The 18,874-nt window shown below is 37.7% G+C and overlaps 1 protein-coding gene across 5 annotated transcripts in view; it reads right to left on the bottom strand.

Moving 5' to 3' along the window:
• The window catches only part of SEMA4D (semaphorin 4D), a 142,588-nt gene that overhangs the window by 6,091 nt on the left and 117,623 nt on the right, over positions 1-18,874 (bottom strand). For 4 of the 5 annotated variants that reach the window (XM_067569329.1, XM_067569326.1, XM_067569327.1 and 1 more), the window contains 3 exons: positions 16,451-16,623; positions 16,094-16,137; positions 12,226-14,624 (listed from right to left, as the gene is read on the bottom strand). In XM_067569329.1, coding sequence (XP_067425430.1) covers positions 13,705-14,624; positions 16,094-16,137; positions 16,451-16,623 — 1,137 coding nt within the window. In that variant the 3' untranslated portion in view covers positions 12,226-13,704. Of the gene's footprint in view, positions 1-11,709; positions 11,917-12,225; positions 14,625-16,093; positions 16,138-16,450; positions 16,624-18,874 lie in introns of those variants that run through there. The other variant, XM_067569330.1, reaches the window with a different exon arrangement.

Raw genomic sequence — 18,874 nt, forward strand, 5'->3', positions numbered from 1 at the left:
AAGATAAAACAACTTCTGTCAAACTCCTAATTCTCTTCAAAACACAGATCTTCCCTCATCCTCTCACTCTTTGGAAGAGATAATCCACTAATTAGAGCCCTATGGTGGGACTTGGTCTATCATGGTTCAGTTCCCCGTTCAATCAGACTTTCTGTTTGACCCTGGACAAATCCCTTCATGCCTCTGTTCCTGAGCTGTAAAATGGTGAGGATAAATATATTAAAGATTGGCAGGTGCCCAGATGATGAAGGTTATATAGGCATTTAAGAGTTTAATTTTAAAGTAAATGGATTCATAGTAGCTCAATTAGTAACTACCAAGTTTGATTTGAGCTACTTACTATCTTGACCTGCTTGAATGCCCTTTCCTACGGTAGTGGACGGGTCATTTCATAGACCAGCATGATCAGTGCAAAAGACCATTTCCTGCAAGCTTATTTTCAATTAATTAGAAATGTAAGTCAGCATGATTTCACGCTATTTCCCATTTATACTGAAGTGCCAAAAGAGTTGCTGAGAGCCTGCTCGATTTTCATTACCAAAACTATCTCAGTACTTAAAAAATCATAATGGCCTTGGAAAGGCTTCAGAAGCTTGGGGGAAAAAAAAGCCTTAGTTTCCCAAAAGAAACAAACTTGGGTTTGGCAATCCCTTTAGAAACTTTTAAGCACCCTGGGAAGTTGCTGAACAAGTGACAACCAAGCTACACTGCTATTTTCCCACTTCCCACAAGCATCCGTCATATGCACAATCAACAGTACTAGGATTTCCCACACATGCGGCAGATTTTTGCACGTCAAACTTTTGCAACACCACCACCAGAATGCAAATGTGCCCTTTTTGATGTGCTTGGGGGAAAAAAAAATCTTTACTGGCCTTTCTGCACATTTCACAGTAGTTCAGTCCTAATTCTCAACTCCAATCACTGTGATCCTTAGTTTCATTTGCTCAGTTTCCCAGAGGCATGCAAAAGATTAAAAAGCAATTGCTTTGAAACAGTTCCCAAATTTTTAGTTTATATTAAGCACTATATTATGATTTGCATAAATCTTTATTCAAACTCCTATTTATATGTAACTTAGCTTTAACTCTTCATAATTTCCTCTAGGATACATTGTTTCTATATATCTGATATTTAATGGATTCAGTGAAATGTCTGCTAAAGTTTCTTGCAGATAGGTGCTGATGAATCAAATACAAAGGACTGTAGGCTTCTGTTTAAATTAGGTGCAGATACCAGATGATAGAAACATTGATACTGCTAAGAAATAGATGCCAATCAGGTGCCATCACTAGAAAACGTATAGTTTCTTTTGTATTTATGAACTGGATACAACACAGATTGAATGAAAGAATTGCTGACTGAGTGACCATTGAAGACACAGAGATATAAAACTAACATTTTTAAAAAATACTTACATTCAGTTGTTATCCCCTCTTTTTGAGTGCTTGAGAGATTAAAAAAGGTTATAAAATGAAAAAGGATCAAATTAATGCATAATAATAGGAATACAATACACATCAGAAGCCATTCTGCATGTGTAACCATCGATACAGTAAAAACTGACCTTAGGAAATGGAATTCTCGGGCTTCATCTCAAAGGCACGGTGTCAAGCATGGTCACTAGTTACTGAAAGCCATCAACACCTGGACAGTTATTTGGAGATTTACTTGAAAGGAGTAAAGTTAAAGGTCTATCATATATTCACATAACAAAATCAAAAGCACCCACCACTCTCCCAACAAGCACTCGTCTTGGGAGTCTTGCCAGAGAGACTGAACTATCTTATCCTCTAGAGAGCCCCCCAGGTCAGTGTGGAGTCATTGTCTAAGTAGTGAAAGGAAGCTTGCATTCCCAGTGTTACATGACTTCATTTTCCAGGGCTGCCACCTTCATACGTTTCACACAAATTAAAGCCAACATTTTCAGACTTAACACCTTTGAAAATCAGAAAATTAAGTACTCAGAACTCCCACTCACATGAATGGGAGCTGCAGATCTTCACCACCTCCAATTCAGGTCACTTTTTAAGGGTATTTAGGTGTCTAACATTAGTCACTGAAATTTGAAATGTTTGGTCTAAATTCCCTTAAAAATTACAATCTTCAAACAAAAAGCAGACTAAAAACTCTGAATATGAAGAATACAGCTGCAGATGTTCTTCTGGCAATATACAAGAATAGATTTAGAATACTGTGAGTTGTTCCAATCAGTAAATTGGCAGTAGAATTTAAGGATTCTGTGTATATATACCTAATCCTGAGAGTGCAGACTGCTTCCAAAAAACCTCTTTGAGATACTAATTTAAACAGAGCTCATTGGAATGAGCTGTTTCCTTGACACCAGAAGCAATAGTGGGAGAAAGTAAAATTGCCTAAAAGATAATAATGGAAAACCCTGGCTCCCTGTGGCCAAAATGCTACTAGGCTTTGCAAAAGAGAGGAAGAAAAGTGATTGTGCAATACTTAATAAGCCACTTAAAGATGCACAATGCAGAACACAAGAAATGCTGTCACACTGCCACTACACAGTTTAATGTAGCATTTTTCCACTGTCTTGCTGTTCCTGGAGCTAAAATGAAGCTTAGATCAGGTATCCCTGAAGGTCACATTAAGATTATCAAGGATGGAAATTAAATAGGAAAGGAATGTGACTAGTAATCAGGTAAAAGCAGAATGAACTGCTAGCAGCAAGAACGAACAGCTTAAAGCTGTACCTAACTAATCTCAAAGTCACCAGTGAACTGATAGCCAATGAACTTTACTGATTAGTCATCACTGGCTACAATGGAATTAGAGAACCTTCATCTCAGAATATAAGGGCTTTTGTACTGGCCTAATGAAAATTTATTCTGGCATCTCAGGTGTGCGCTAGAGCTCAGGAAGGACTCTTTGTACGGATGGTTGGAATGATGAGTGACAGGCATTATAAAAAGAACCAATAGAAAAGGGTGACATTAATGAATGGTGTACAGGTATGGAAGTTGCTGTCTTATAACAGAGAATACATATAGATAGAAGACATGGGGCTGGCAGCAGTAGAACTGGTTCACAAATGCCATACAGGAACAGTGACATTTCTTAATCTCAAAAAAGAATGACATCTGGAGTAAACCCCGGGGTCTGGTCTGCAATTGAACTAAACATTCTGTACTGCAAAAAATTTTTAAAACAGCAGGACCATTTAGGAACCCCTCATCCAAAACTGGGATTAGGTTTTAACAAATTGTATAATCAGGGTGCAGAAAAGATCATCAGGAGCCACAGGTTAGAAAAGTGAATAAGGCAAAGTTAGTCCTTTCTAAGCAGTGAACAGAAAGAGAGCAAACAAGCTTCAGATGGAGCAATTCCTGTTACATTACAAAGGCAACTACCAATACTATACTTTGAACAGTAGGTGAATGAAAACTGGATGCTAGGCTGAGTGGTTTTTTTTTTTTTTTAAACTGTAAGGGCTAGGTGAGAAGCAGAACTCTGAATGACAGATTAGCTGATAATGAACTGGCAAAACTGAAGCAGGCATAAAAGCTGTGACTCAGCAAACCCCTGTGAACAAGAGGTAAGTCAACAGGGCAGTGGCAAACGGCAGAGGACAGATTCCAACAAGTCCAGAGATATCGCCTAAAGTTTTTAAAAAATCAGCTGGGATAGAAAATGAATGGTAGCAAGGAGGGAATTTAATGTGGTCTGCTGTTGTGCTTTCTGGATAATGACAAGGAAGATATTTGTATGGAGGTGCAAGTTCTTTACCCTTCTGGAAGAGAAAGTGGAATAGCTTGAGCAGCAGCTAAAGTCACAAAGAGAAACCGGAGAAGAGAGATCTCTCCAACTCTTGGACAGAGGGCTCATTTTGTATCACAAGATATTGTTTGTTTCAATTGGCAGCCAATTCATATCTAAAGAACACATGACCTGCTGCTTGCACAAAACTGGGTTGTTTGTTAAACTACTGCTAAATTTGCAGAATAGCAACATTAAAAATGTGGAAAAGATTAAACAGGTTGCGCATGAAATGCTGCACGTGCAAACTAAAAAAAATAGAACGTCTCGTGGGAAAAAGATATCTAGTTACCACTGCACAATACACGTATGAAAGTAAGACCAAGCATCTGACTTCAGATGGTAAAAGATGCAAAGAGAGCAAACCAGAGGACAGCTGACCTGGCCACAAAGCTGGAAAAGTCAGTCCACTTACAACCTATGGCTTCCATTGTGCCAACAGATATCAGCTAGGTGGGTCCAAGAGGGATCTCACAAAAGGGAACCTAAATAGTTGCCTGTAAAAGATAATTAATAAATGTTAGAAAGCTGAACACTAGGGATTAGTGGGATGATGTAGAGCTTCCAATTTGTGGGGTTTTTAATTTAAATTAAATTACTCTAGTAGTTTGGTAGCCTCTTGCATCTACTACCAGGGATATACCATGTTTATTTCTTAGTTTAGACAGGTAAGGCAAAATAAAGTTCAGCTCCCCAGATAGTTTAGGGAGAGCATCTACAAAGCCACTGTCTAGAGGCAATGAGGGAAGAGAAGCATGTGCCAAAAAAAACCCTATAACTGCAGTGCTCTAAAGTGAACAAGGAAATATGTCCCATCATTTTACCTGGATCTTGGAGGAGAGGGCTATGGTATGGAAAAGGCTGAAGAGGGTGGAAATTAAATGTTGATCCTAGCGAAGGGGGGAGAAGATACATATCACCTATAATACAGCAGGTGAATGGTTTCACTAGAAGTAGTAAAAATGAATGGGATTTACTTAGGCTGCAGATAATGTAAATACCACCAGTCAGAGGTCTGGATTTCTCATTAAAAGAGCTGATCCTAGATGAAGGCAGAAAATTAGGTCCTCATTCATATTCATGATCCAATGCTAAGCAAGTACACCTAACCATGCCTTCTAAGAGAGAGAACATGGAAGCTGGCAAAATATATTAATGTTAATATAATGCCTCATTGCTGCAACATAGGTCCAGTCATATCACGGATCAGTAATGCATTTTACAGTCTAGAACTGTGAAACCCAAATTCTTACTGGTGCCAAGGCTTAGTAATAAATCTTGGTTTGCTAGTCTGGGCTAAGGCATTACAGAGCTGGTGAGGTACATGCTAGGCATGGAGGAGGAGATCCAAAGAATGGTTTAAGAACTTTATCTGTGTTTATCTTTTATCTGTATAAAGAAGAGAGAGGCTAAGATACGAAAACTAATAAAAACCCAATCTTCCAATATTTAGAACAAGCTATCTACAAAGAATCCCTCTCTCTTCTGAGAGTCTTGGGGCCACTGCAAGAATCCACAGACCATATTTGGATCAAAACCATGCCACAAGATCACTAGGGAGTGCAGACTTTACAAGCTCAATTCAGTATAGCTGGATGTTTATGTCTTATCGTTTGTCATAGTGTAAGTTTACCACAGCTGATTTTGTAGACTCTTTTTTTTTGTCTTGCATTGTAGCTCAAAATATCACATCCTCCCCCACTTGGAATCTCTTATGAGAGAGACAAACACTGATTTTAAATAACATGCGAGCAAACTAAACTGGCAGTGAGAACACTGCTATTTTAGTAACCAGATCAACTTGGATCACTGAGACAAGTGCTATGGCTACATTACAGTTTCATTCGGCATAAGCTACATCGCTAGGGGTGTCAATTAGCCACCCTCCAGAGCAACATGAATTATACCAAATCAAGCACCGGTGTGGATCACACTATGTCAGCAGAACAGCTTTTCCCGCCGACAGAACTACCACCCCTCACAGGGGCTGGAGTGATTAAGACAGTGGGAGAGCGCTCTCTCATCAGCTTAGAGCAGCTACACTAGAGAGCTTAAAGCTGTGCAGCTGCATCGGTGCAGCCATAGCCAAAGTCCCTGTAGCACCTGATCCTAAGTACTGCACTAAACAGCAAAGCGGTAGGTTTATACAGGTATCCAATGGCAAGTTTTCTTCTATTCAAGTTAGAAGATATATATCATCAGCTGTATATTTGAACCTCGGGAGGTTATTCACTTCCTACAGTAGGAACTCAACAGGGTACACGGTCAAAAGAGAGTAGATCCTTAATAACGTATCAAATAGATACCAATCTAAAATTATTTTTAAAAATGTACTTCATATCTTTGACATGTGATCAATGATGCAGTGATAAAATCCCTCTGTAAATAATCAGATTTAATATACTTTATCTTGGCCTTAACGTCCTTGTTATTATTAGTTACAAAAATCCACTAGATTGATATACCCGCTTAAATCATCCAATCTCTTAACAGTGAATGTGCATACAGTTTATAACAAAATTCACTGATACTTTGACAAAAACTGGAATAAAATATACCACTAATGTTTGTAAGGTGCATTTGAAAACATGTAAAGCATTACATAAATGCTAAGAATTACTGTTATAACTACAACACCTGTTCAAACTTGAGGGGGAAAAACTTCTTTAATTTTTAAGAGAAAATATGTAAGACAAAGGTAACTCAGTAAAGATTAAGCTCCATCAGGTTACTATAACAACAGATGCTGATATTAAGTAGTCCTGGGCAGCCAGTTTCAGATTAGAAACAAAAGATTCAGGGACAACCAAATACAAGAGAGAGGCTATAAAGCTGGTTAGCAAGTTCAAATTTAGCATCCTCACATGAAGATTACGATACACCAAGCATGGTTTAATAATGACATGCAAATTAAAGTCAAGGGAATGGGCTTTAGCAAAGAAAGAGCACCACATTATTTTAATCTCAAAATTAATTTACTGTCCATAAAATGTTACAAATAAAATATTTTAGGAAGTATTAAAATATTTTTTCTCAAGGATTGGATGGCTCTAGATAGAAGACATGGGTTTTTCACCTGTAAATTATACATTTGATTTATGAACAGCTTGTTCATGAGCCCTCTGACGGCTGCTCAATGTTCTCAAACTCTGATCTATGAACACTACTAGTGGTTTTTTCATTTGGTTGACAGAAGTAATAATTAGAAACCATGTACTGATGGAAGGTAGGAAGAGGTTAGGGGCTGTGGAAGGATTTTTCTTACAAAATGGTCCACAGACTGAAATAGCTGGAGAACTACAGCAGGTTAAAAATGGGTATTTCCATCCTGTGGTAAATTCCAGTATTTCAAAATTTGTTTCCATCCAGAATTGGGATGACAAATCCGAACACTGAAATTTTTAGCAGAAAGAAATTTTAGAAATGTCAAAACATTTCATTTTAACATTTCTGAATCAAACCTGTGTGTTCCACCACAGTAAAACATTACACTGTGTCCTTCTGAGCTGCGGTGGTGCCTCATGGGAATCTCAGTGCCCTCATTCTCTTGTGACAGTGTGGACTGGGCTGGGCTCCTGAGCAGGCATACATTTCCCCTGGTGTGCCACGCTCACACACTGTACCACATCAGTTCAACCAGAGGGACTACTACACTGCATAATGTAAAATGTAATCCAACCAGGGATGGTTTATGAAGCCAACTCCATTCTTGCCCGTTGGGTACTCTGGGAACAATAAAGATGACTACTTTGTGGTGGATAGGTGGAGCTAGGACAGAGATCCTGGAGGTAAACTCCAGGAATAGTTACACTCAGAGAAGGAGAAAGCTCGTGCTGAGGTTTATATTGTTTTATTCTTTTGAATTACCAATAAAGCCAAACCTCAGGCATCTGTCTGAACACTAGCTCAGGTGCACCTGTTGGGAACATGATAGATAAACTGTTTTCTGTCCAGAGTTATGGGTAACACAATATGAAGTATTCTCAAAATTATTGCGAGGTTCATAGGGGTAACGTCTACACAGACTGAGGCAGTGAGCTTCCCAGCGTGAGTCAATAGATTTGGGCTAGTTGGACTCACACTAGCGCTCTAAAAATAGCTGCCTAGACAGTGCTTTGAAGTTGCAGCTTGGGCTGGAGCACAGCCTCTGAAGCCCAGGGATAGGGGTGGGCTTCAGAACTGGAGTTCCAGCCCCAGCCGCAATGGTTCTTTAGCTCAAGAAATACAGCTTCATGATTTTACATTCAGAAGTGTCCTGGGTTCAGTCCTCACAAATAACCCATTTACATAAGGAAAAACTACAAAATTGTGACCCGCAGATACCATTTCTTAACCTCATAAAAATTTCTGATAATGTCAGCTCTGGGGGGCTCCTGAAAAATTTTGATTTTCCTACATTTGATATCCAAAATCAAGAGAGAACTCTCTTATGGCATGATTGTATAAGGATGTTCAGAAAGAACATTAGCAGATTCTTCCTGCCATTACAAATAATGTTAAATATGAAGCACATCACTCTCTGGACTTTTTCCAGAAATGTGCAATGAAGCAATTTCTGACTGAAGTAAAGATTAAATTCCATTATGGTAAACTGTATCTACCTCAAACAAGATTCCACTCTTCTGAATGAACTATAACAACAAAACTCCCATTAATAAGCAACAAACTTCACCAGTGTACAGAGTTCCTGCTTGTTTTTTAAACATCTATTTTAATCAGCTCATGCTCTTGAGTGATGAGGTACAATAATACATTTATCTTTATATTCATCCTACCTTTGTGACTGTTCCTAATGATAAAGGGGTTAAAACAGGGAAAATTGGCAGATCACGGTTAGACCATGGATAACGCACTACATTTTAACAAATAAATATTTCTCCAAACTTGGACCACAATCCTGCAATAGCAATTGCAGATCTCAGTATCCATGCGACATCTTACTAACTACAATGGGACTCTGCAGCTGTGCAGGAATGCATGAGGCATAAATGGCAGTTAAATTACAAATAACCCTTTCAGTAGCTTGCCCCTCCTCTGGGGCTGGTGTCTGCCTGGATTAGTCTGCCATGACACTTCACTGAATATTGTGGAAAGTTCATTTTGTAGCAGAGAGCTAGGTGACTTAATAAATGAAGGCGAAGGAACTATAGTGGTCCCAGCTATGAACTTTACTATCTTTTAAAAAAATTCTGTTGGTAGTAGCCAAAACCCTTGGGCCCTATGCAGCAATTTAGACCTGAATTCTTCATTAGAACCCCCAGAATCATGCGACACTACCACATACCCCCAGCCAACTCCCCCTCACAGCTACATCGTATATCAGTAGATCATTTTTTGTTATTTGGATATTAGATTCATTTTAGTATGTCCCAAATATTGTTTATAAAGTGCTGCAAATATCTGTATCAACAGTGAGTAACGTCTTTAGAGAGATTATCAGGGGAAGTTGAAGATTTTGGCAGGTGGGGTGACCAACTGTTTGGTCTTCTCTTTCAGGACCTGGGAAAACATGGGAGGCTTTATTCTTTTGTAACCAGCAGGCAGTTTAGGCTTTTGGTAATGGGACGAAATGCATCAGTTTTCCTTTTGGACACAGCAGAGGTGACTTTAATTTGGGGGAAGGTAGATGGGAATTCTTCTTTCCTCACCTCAGCAAAATTTGACAGCTAGCTCTCTCTCTGTACCCACATTGCTGCTAAAAATGCTCAGCAGTGACCTAGTTAACAAGGTTTCCATTTAAGGTTTATTATACTAAGACTTAAGTGTTAATAAGACCTTGAGATGAATGAAAGAAGTTCATACCTTTTAGAACTATTGCTTCAAGCTGTTTGCAAACTTGGACAGACATCATTTACACTGAATTCACATTCAGCAGTTTTCTTCCCAACTTAATTTTTTAAAAGTAAAGCATAGATTCTGCAGTGCAGTTATGTGGTAGTTTATGTGGCTACATTATACATGGGAGCCTGCTTCTTAGAAACGATAACATTTCTTTCTCCACTCATACCGTGTTATTCCCTGGGTAAAATGTGGTGTTTTGTTATAGTGTTTGTAGTACCTGCAGGCAACACGGCTTCTTTATGGTTACTTCTGTCTAAGTAAAGCATTAATGTTCTCTGAGAGAATGCAAACAGTTCTTAATAGAAAGCTTGTTAGATAACTGCTGCTACTTTGTAGCAAAAGCAGCATACAGTTTTCAGAAGGTCCTGCAAAGTTGTGGCCACTGCTTCAGCTTGGTGATTTTGTAATTTTTCAGCAGTGGGACATGGACATTCTGCCAGCAGAAGATACCCAACGTTTCAGAGGAAAGTGAAACAGCTCCAGCCTCCACATAAGGCCCAACAGTTCAACACTCTCTGACGAAAGGTAGAATTTTTGAACCCCACAGGAGGCTAAGTTGACACACTAAATAAAAACACATTAGGTTTTCCTGCATCGTTTTAGCCTGCAGAATTTCAAAAGTAAAAATTTATTACCTTATCCAATTCTTTTAAAAATCGGTTCAATATTTGTCTCTGCCTTCTGTGAATTCCATAGGTTGGCTTTAAGAAACAATTCCTTTTATTTTAATTAACTGCCAATTTTCTTTTTAAATTGTAATTTATATTTATAAGAAAGTAGGGACATGAAAACCAGTAAGAACAGTAATTTACAAATATCAATTTAAGAGACATTAATTACTTTGGTTAAAAAACAAACAATTTAAAAAAAAAAAAGTTTCCTGCCTACATTACTAACATCAATTTAGATTACTGAAACAAAGAATACTTATATATTTTCTTTTTACTGTTATGCGTCTGCTCTTTGCATCTCCTCATCTTGAACAATAAAATAGTTATTTTTACTTTTGTTTATAAAAATCTTAAACTTGCTACAACATTTATATGGCAAGCATTGAAGGAAATATTTGTTAAACAGTTTCCACTAACATTTTTTTAACTTATGGAATAATGGCCTTCAATTTTGTAAAGGCTTATTTTATAAAACCTGAAATATTTTGGTCACATTTGATCTGAAAGTTGTCCCTTAAGACACATGAAACATTTCAACATCTGCAGAGGCACAGCAACATGAAAAAAATCCCTTATTTCTAGGATTAAAAGTCTACCAAACACTTTCAAGTCTATTCTTCAAATCAGGTAGTAAAAATGTTTAAGAATATGTTTCTATGTTTCATTATTTTCATACTCCACTACCCCCAAAGTAAAATCCTTTTAACTCAAAACAGGACAAATTCTGTACCACACACCTGTTAAATGTCAAACTATGAATTTCTGAAACAATAGCAGCTTTGCCCTCAGAGTTACATCCTGCAGCTGATAAACACTGTGAAATGAAAGGTAGTGGGTTACAGCCCACGAAAGCTTATGCCTACAGAAATTAAATTTGTTAGTCTTTAAAGTGCTACAGAACTCTTGTTGTTTTTGCTGTATACAGACTAACACAGGTACTCTCCCAGTAAAATAATAAGAATTTTACCAGATGAAAACAATATGAAAAGTAACTGGTCAAGTCTAGATAACATTCAACTCAAATAAATGCAGGCCAGTAAATTATATAATGAAAAAAAGGTCATATAAACCATTAGACTGAAAATGTTTACTTGTGACTAAGTTTACATATATAAGGCCACGATTCAACAAGCTACTTAAGCACGTGAATAATCTCGTTAAAGTCAAGGGACTATTACATGCTTAATGATACGTACATGCTTAGGTATCTTGCTGAGCTAGGGCTGAAGTATTTGCAGTACAGAATTCAGGCTTAATCCTGAAAGGCGCTAATCACCCATTGCCGCCATTAATTTCAGGACAGATCCTTCGACAACAGTGGTCACTTACTACATCACATTTATTTATCTGGACACAAGGGCGGATACAAAATACGCAGTGAAGAAAGTGTTGGTTTACAGAGGGTCCTCCTACTTACCAGTAGCTTGACAGAAGAGGTGAAAGGTTCCATGGACACTAACATGCTGTGCCTGGTCACTTAGGAAAGGTGGCAACAACATGACCATTACAAGCTCTGTGCTAGACCAAACATCAGGCATGGTATTGGTGGGTGAAGGAGGTGAACCACTTCCCACACAGGACAAAAAGGAGGTACCAGTAGGAAGGAAAGGTATAGGAGATGAGGCTGTGTGACAGAAGAGGACAGAAAAGAAAAAAGAGGGCACTAAGAAAAAAAATTGTAAGAAATACATAACATACTGAAGAAATAATGCAAAAAAGGGACAAATGAATTTTAGAAGGATGACAAAGGAAAATCAGTAGATTCCTAGAAATGAGCTCCAGTCACTGTCTACCCCCTCTGAACTGAAAGCTGAAGAGAAAACCCACGTGAAATTCATTACCGAAGTCTAATTGTTCGTCTTAAAGAAAACCACAACTTTACAATGTTTACAGTGGTTTCACTATGTAAGTTTGATGAAAGCCAAGGATATAATACAATTTACCTTAATATTTATTCTGTTGCTTTTCATATATGTACATCATTAAAAATAGAAAAATAAAACCAAACTGAATCTTATAAAATATAAAGTGTTTACACTAAGACGTTCTAAATTATATTATGTTTGAATAAGAGTTCAACAAAAACAACAGCAGCGAAAAGCAGCCTGGGCATGCTGCCATTTACTACAACGATTCTATTTCTAACAACATTTACAGACACATTCTATGGAAGAAACAATTCTTAAAAACTATACTTGCACAAAAAACTTTACATACAAATAGTGCCACTGTGAACCAGGTTTAGAATGCATGTACTTTTTCACTTGCAGGCATGATTCATGTGACAATTCAGCTAACCAATTCTTTTGAGCAACTTAGTTTCAGAGTCTCCAGTCGCATACGAGATTTATAGAAGTTATCCAGAAACAGTGAAAAATTGCAAAGGCTTTGTTATTAAAGAGAAGTTCAGTTACTTTTGAGTATAAAAAACTGTGATGTTTTGTTGTCTAGCTATTAACTGCAGCAAATTTACCAATTCAATTATTCCATCAAATTCTTCTAATAAATTCTGTATCAATTCCACAGTGCAAAAAACTCTCTTGAGTGGCAGGGCTAAGCAACAGCTGCTTCCTGTGCCTCTTCACTTTTTTTAAATAAACATAAAATCTAGTTTTGTATAAAAACAGAATGAGACAGTGTCCAGCTTGTTTGTTTTTTGTTTTCTAAATCTTACCTATGCTCCTGCAATCCTGGAAAAAACAACATTATGTACTCAAATGATTGTTGTACCTAAATTTCTAGAAAGCAAAAAGATAACATTTAAAGCAGAGATTATCCCTGAGAATCTTATGTAAATCAGGCCAGCTCTTTCCCAATGTACATTTAAATCTAAAAGGTACACAAACATCAATTTTAAAAATTAATTTTTAAACTAATTAAAGCTACCCAACTTGCCAACAGACGCAAAACATCATACTAAGAAAAAAAATTACTAGAAGTAAAGAGATGTCCTAATCTGGACAAAATGCTATAATTTACCAATCTGATAAACTAAACTCATTTCCAATTTGGAATTAAAATGAAATTAGATTTTTTTTTAATGGAAGCTAAAATATGTGCAGACTGGAAGTATTTTATTTAGTTGACTGCATTACGGAGTCATTTTTATTCTATAGAAGAAAAGGGATTAAATAAATCTGTAACTGTATTTGCAAATGTTAAAAGTATTCTGAAAAATCCTGGAACAAATAAATGATGGCAAATGGCCATTTTAAAAAAACCCATGAAATATAATAAGCAGATACACCAGAACATTGTTTTCTACTCTAGCTAGGTTTGAAATGGGCACATTGTATCATTTAAGCCCACAGAACCCTCTATGGCTAAATTGTCACATCCAAAGTATCCGTGCCCAAATAATTAGCTGTAAGAACCACGTTATTTTCATGATTGAAGAGGAAGAATTTCTCCTTCAGTCACCCTCTGCATCTGAATCAGCATATTTTAGTTCACACTTAACATCAAAAGGTTTGTCCTTGACTTCTTTGTAAGCCTGCGAGGAGTCGTCGTTTTGTTGAACCTGACCATTTCCACAGTCTGCTTCAGTCTCATATCCAGTGTCATGAGCTGGCTTTGGCTGCTCTCCATTTTGATTCTGGATGCTGCCTTGCTCCACAAGAGTTTCTTTTACGCTTTGCTCACACTCAGAAAAATCTGATTTGGGTTTTTTCTTACTAAGTAACATAACAGAGCGGAATTTTAAGCACTGGCCTGGTAAATAGCCTTTGTAACAGTTGTAGGACAACAGACTTAGGAAGAGAACAAAAAAGAACAGAAAGAGAAACATTAAAAGGAAATTATCATTTGACTTTAAGAACATTGTCTTTTCAGGGACTCCATCAGGAACAGAATTGAAGATATCAGGGTTGGAGGCTGCGCTTGTTAGGATGGGGCTGATTGGCTTTGTTATTATCCTTCCTGTTATTGGTATAATCTGGGTGGTCGAAGTTTGAGCAGTAGACCCTTCTGTTGGTACAGTTGACATTTTTGGTACATCGGTATTACCTTCTGTTTGTGTTGCTGGCTGGGTTGGTCCCACTGTAGTAGGCTGGATTTTTTTCATTTCCAAAACATGTTTAGCCACCACTTGAGAAAATGTCTTATTCTTCACTTTTTCTTCTGACAAACACTGATAAATGCCACTATCTCCCTCTGACAAATTGAAGATGAGCAGAGCTTTCTCCAGAAGACGGTACTTGGGGCTCTCAACTTTCAAGTCATCATCCCTGAATTTCCAAACAACATGGGCCAGGTTAGATTTTTGAGAACATTTGAGTTCTGCTGTGCTCCCAGGTTTGAGAGTATGCTGCAGAGAATTCACTCGCATTTCATCTGGAACACCAAAATAAATGTGCAAAGTATCAGCAATGATTTTTGCTTACATTAGTCCCTATAGTTTCATGATTCTGCTATAGTCATGATGGAAATATAAAGTTTACCCCATGAAGTCTACACCTCTATTCCTCAGTTTGAAACAGGACTACATCACCACCAACCAGGTACCTTTTGGTTCACGCCAGCAGGTTCTACATGGGACAATTAGAGCGCAACACTTCAGAATGCTCGACAGGTCACACCCCCATAGTCCAGACTGTGGTGATGGACAGACAAGCCCTAGGCCATGAAGACATTCAAAGTCTGAACAAACCACCGAACAGCAGCTATGCCTGAGATATTGATACTTAGGGATATAAAATCTCAGGCTTTAGGATTTACATTAACTTCTTAAGAACTAGGATAAGGCTTATGGGGCAGATTATCCCACATCTGCCTATTAAGGAGCGTCTTGTACCTTCCTCTGAAGCACCTAATGCTAGCCACTTTTAGAAGCTGTCAGGATACAGGACTAGATGGACCACAGGTCTAATCCAATATGGTAATTCCTATGTGTAAGTAGTAGATTTTTGAGTACATAAATATTACAAGCATCTAAAAGAAATCTACATATGATATTGACATTACTCAGAAATACCACTTCTCAATTGTAATACTCTAAGCCACGCACCAAAACAAAACAAAAAACCAGTAAAAAAAACTCACCTCAAAACCAATCCACATATACACAAAACATACAGCATGATAAAACTAATTAATTAGCTAGCAGGATTCTTATAGTGGTCCATACAGTGCTTGATTTAATAATAAACATGGTAAAGTAAACTTTGAAAGCCTTAACTACTGCAATGTAAATCTCTTGGAATCCTATTTTTCCCCAAGGCTTCCTTGATCTGGTGACAGCAGCAACACACACATTACAAAAAAGAAAAGCTGTGATTATTTGAGCTTTCAATACACTGGAGCATCATTTCAACTACTCTAGGTATCTGCTCAGAGATATTCAGAACCTCTCCACAACCATAAATCAGTTTCTCTGAAGATTATTTCCTTGGCTCTAACAATAATAATCAGATATTTCTTAACACTGCCATTAGAATTCCCAAGCAACCTAGAAAGTATCAAAAATGAACTTAAGGACTCTAATGTAACTCCTTATGGCTAACATCATTCTCATTCATAAGCAGTAGCTGCAGTGTAGTGTTTGGTACATTTGGTAGTGTTTGTTTCATTGTAGTGTTTAGTACACTGAATGTAACACTATGCAATGTATGCCTATCAATACAGACATTCTAAGATAATGCATATACTGTACAGACACTCAAAAGATATAAAACTTAAGTTTATGCACATGAAATAGGAATATACACTGATCAATAAAAATACAAAAGAAGCGGAATAGACATGACATGACAATTTAAACTCATTACATATTTCTTTTTAAATCATTTTTATAAAAAAATTACCTGTGCAGGAAGAGGCATCACCACCTATGTCCTGAATCCAATCCCTATAAGAAATCAAAGAGTTAGAAGCATTAGAAGTTGTGATCACATATTCCCTACCACTCTCATAACTAAACATAGGATAATGATGATGATGTTTAAATTAAGTAGACAATCATAGCATCCTGTAGTAAACTAACATGAAAGTCAGTGTTTAAAGATGCACGCTTCTTGTTCATTAATGCCAACTGGCCCTTTTAAAATTAAAATTAAAAAATAAATTACTAAGGTAATGAGTTTATCAATATTACATGATCATCAGGAAATATTTACACTATAAATATAGAATTTCTTATTGCTAACAACAGGTGCTCTTACCTTTCAATTTCACCTTCTTTAAGAATATTAATACAGGAGGCTTCACGTGGCTCCCAAGCACAGTAGGGATCTCTAGCTAGAACACAGTCAACACAAGTGCTGTACTTGTCACAGAATGCGACAGGAGACTGAACCACACCAGAATTGGAACCTGCATAGAGATACCTTTTCCCCTGTCGATGTGAGAGAGAGAGACCATGCACAATCACCTTCTGGAAATCATGTAACATACATATTCAATTAATTAATTAACCAAATTCTTAGGACTTGCAGGTAGAGAACAAGAGGACACCAAGAAAATGATGGATAGACTGTCTACAGAAGGACAGAATGGATAGGGGCAAGAGTTGAACCAGCAAGCCTAGAAAAGACTGATCCAGTGACCAACCCCAGCTAGCTAAGAAAAAAGGAGGGGGAAAGAAAAAAGAAGAAGATTAGGACTTGAGAAGGCATGTTATAAAATACAGATATATATTTGTAGAGGACTGGTGGGAGATGAGGAAAGGAGCGCTTGAATAGTATTTTAAAAAAGCAAGGAAACAGCCTCAGTGTCTGTGTGTTTGGTGGGGGGAGGGAGCAGACTAGATGATCCCTCGAGGTCCCTGGCAGCCCTACATTTCTATGACCTTGACAGTGTTCAATGACACTGAAAAAATGAGTGGAAACTGTGAGAGTTATGAACACTGGTAATAGGAGTAAAAGTTCAACTTTAAGCTTAAGAATTATCCATAGATTAAGACTGGGCAACCAACAGATTTTTTGAGTCGCTTGCAATTCTCAAAAAAGGAAAAAATAATTATTTGTTTCAAGTCAAACACCACATTTTGTTTTGACAAACTTGAAATGTTTTATTTAAATTTCAACCATTTTTGAATGTTTTTAGTTTTTTAATAAAAGAAAACTTTAAAACTAAACATCATTTTGAACCAAAGGAGGAAGTTTTGTTTATAAATATCAAAACAAAATGTTTACATTTTTTCTGAATTTGAAGGGGTTGGGTTTGTTTTTTTTTTAAGCAAACATTTCAGTATTGCTGAATCTGCATTTCTGAAAAAAGTTTCAGATGAAAAAATTTCACCCAGATTTATGTACATTTAATCTTAACATGTGAAGTGGCCTTATCTATCAATTTTGTGATATAGCTGAAAAGTCAAAATGGAGCAGTAATGAGACGTTTTATAAAAGGAGAAATGCTCATAGAGTAGTTGTAGGCATGATAGTAGCACAGCCAGTGAAAGTTTCCCAAATTTAGAGCTTAATTCTGTTCTCAATTATATCCATGCAGACCCACTGACTTCAGCTCCATTCGATTTCAATGAAGTTTCATGAGTGCAGCTGAGACTGAGGTATTTTGCAGCAAACAGTATGGAGGCAGATTTCAAGTTTTTCCTTTGCCTTCCTATTCAGAGGAAAAATGCTGGCTTAACACTGACTAGTAAGAAGGGGGGGGGGGGGGGAAAGAATAGAATAGAATGGTTACTTACAGTATAGTAATTGATTCTTCAAGAGGTTGTAGTCAGTGTGGATCCCATTGTACATGTGCCTCAGAAGTATGAGATCTGCATCTTTTGAAAGCAGTTTGTGTCAGGGTTGCTCATGCGGCCCGTGACTCCTCATGCTCCTATAAGACGGTCCTCTGGGGCTGCCCATGGTTCCCTCACATTTCAAAGCCCAAATCGTTGAGGACTCCCAAAAGCAGGAATGGCAGGTGGGTCATGGGATCCGCACTGACTACTACGTCTCAAAGAATAATAGTTACTACAGGGTAAGGTAGCTATTCCCTCTTCTGAGTGTGTCAGTGTGAATCCCACTGTAGGTGACTGGCAAGCAGTATCCTTCCTGGGCAGTGGGAGTGAAGAGTTTCAGTTGCATTAGATAGATAAATAATTGAAGTACCATTCTCCTGAACTTGGCATCAGATTTGGCTGATACGTCAACAACAACAACGTTTAACAAAGGTCAGTGGGTTACTTCAGCTTGCTGCCCTACGGTTCTCAGATATGAAAATATTTCTAAAGCAGGTAGAAAGGCCCTGTGATCCACTTAGAGATTGTCTGTGATGAGATGGTGCGGCCATTTGATGGGCTGGATATGGCCACAAGGAGGCAGGAAGACCAGCCTAAAAGGTTTAGCCCTCTTAAGGTAACAGAGCAAGGCTCTTGAAATGCCCAACCTATTCTCCTGCGGTTGAATGAGGTTTCAGAAAAGACTGGCAGGTTAACGGACTACTTCAGGTGAGATTATGAGACCACTTAGAGAGGAAGTTAAGATGTGGTCTCAGAACTATGAAAAGAGGCATAGCATTTCTTCCTGTTCTGTAGAACTTCACAGTGCAGATTTTAATGGACAACACATTTGTAATGGCCTACATGAATATGCACGGAGGTGCTTGTTCATCGCCTCTCTGCCACCAGGTCCATCAAA

The sequence above is a fragment of the Emydura macquarii genome, unplaced genomic scaffold, assembly GCF_026122565.2.
Source record: "Emydura macquarii macquarii isolate MOO-44397 ecotype Brisbane River unplaced genomic scaffold, CSIRO-AGI_Emac_v2 contig_2897, whole genome shotgun sequence".
NCBI lineage: Eukaryota > Metazoa > Chordata > Testudines > Chelidae > Emydura > Emydura macquarii.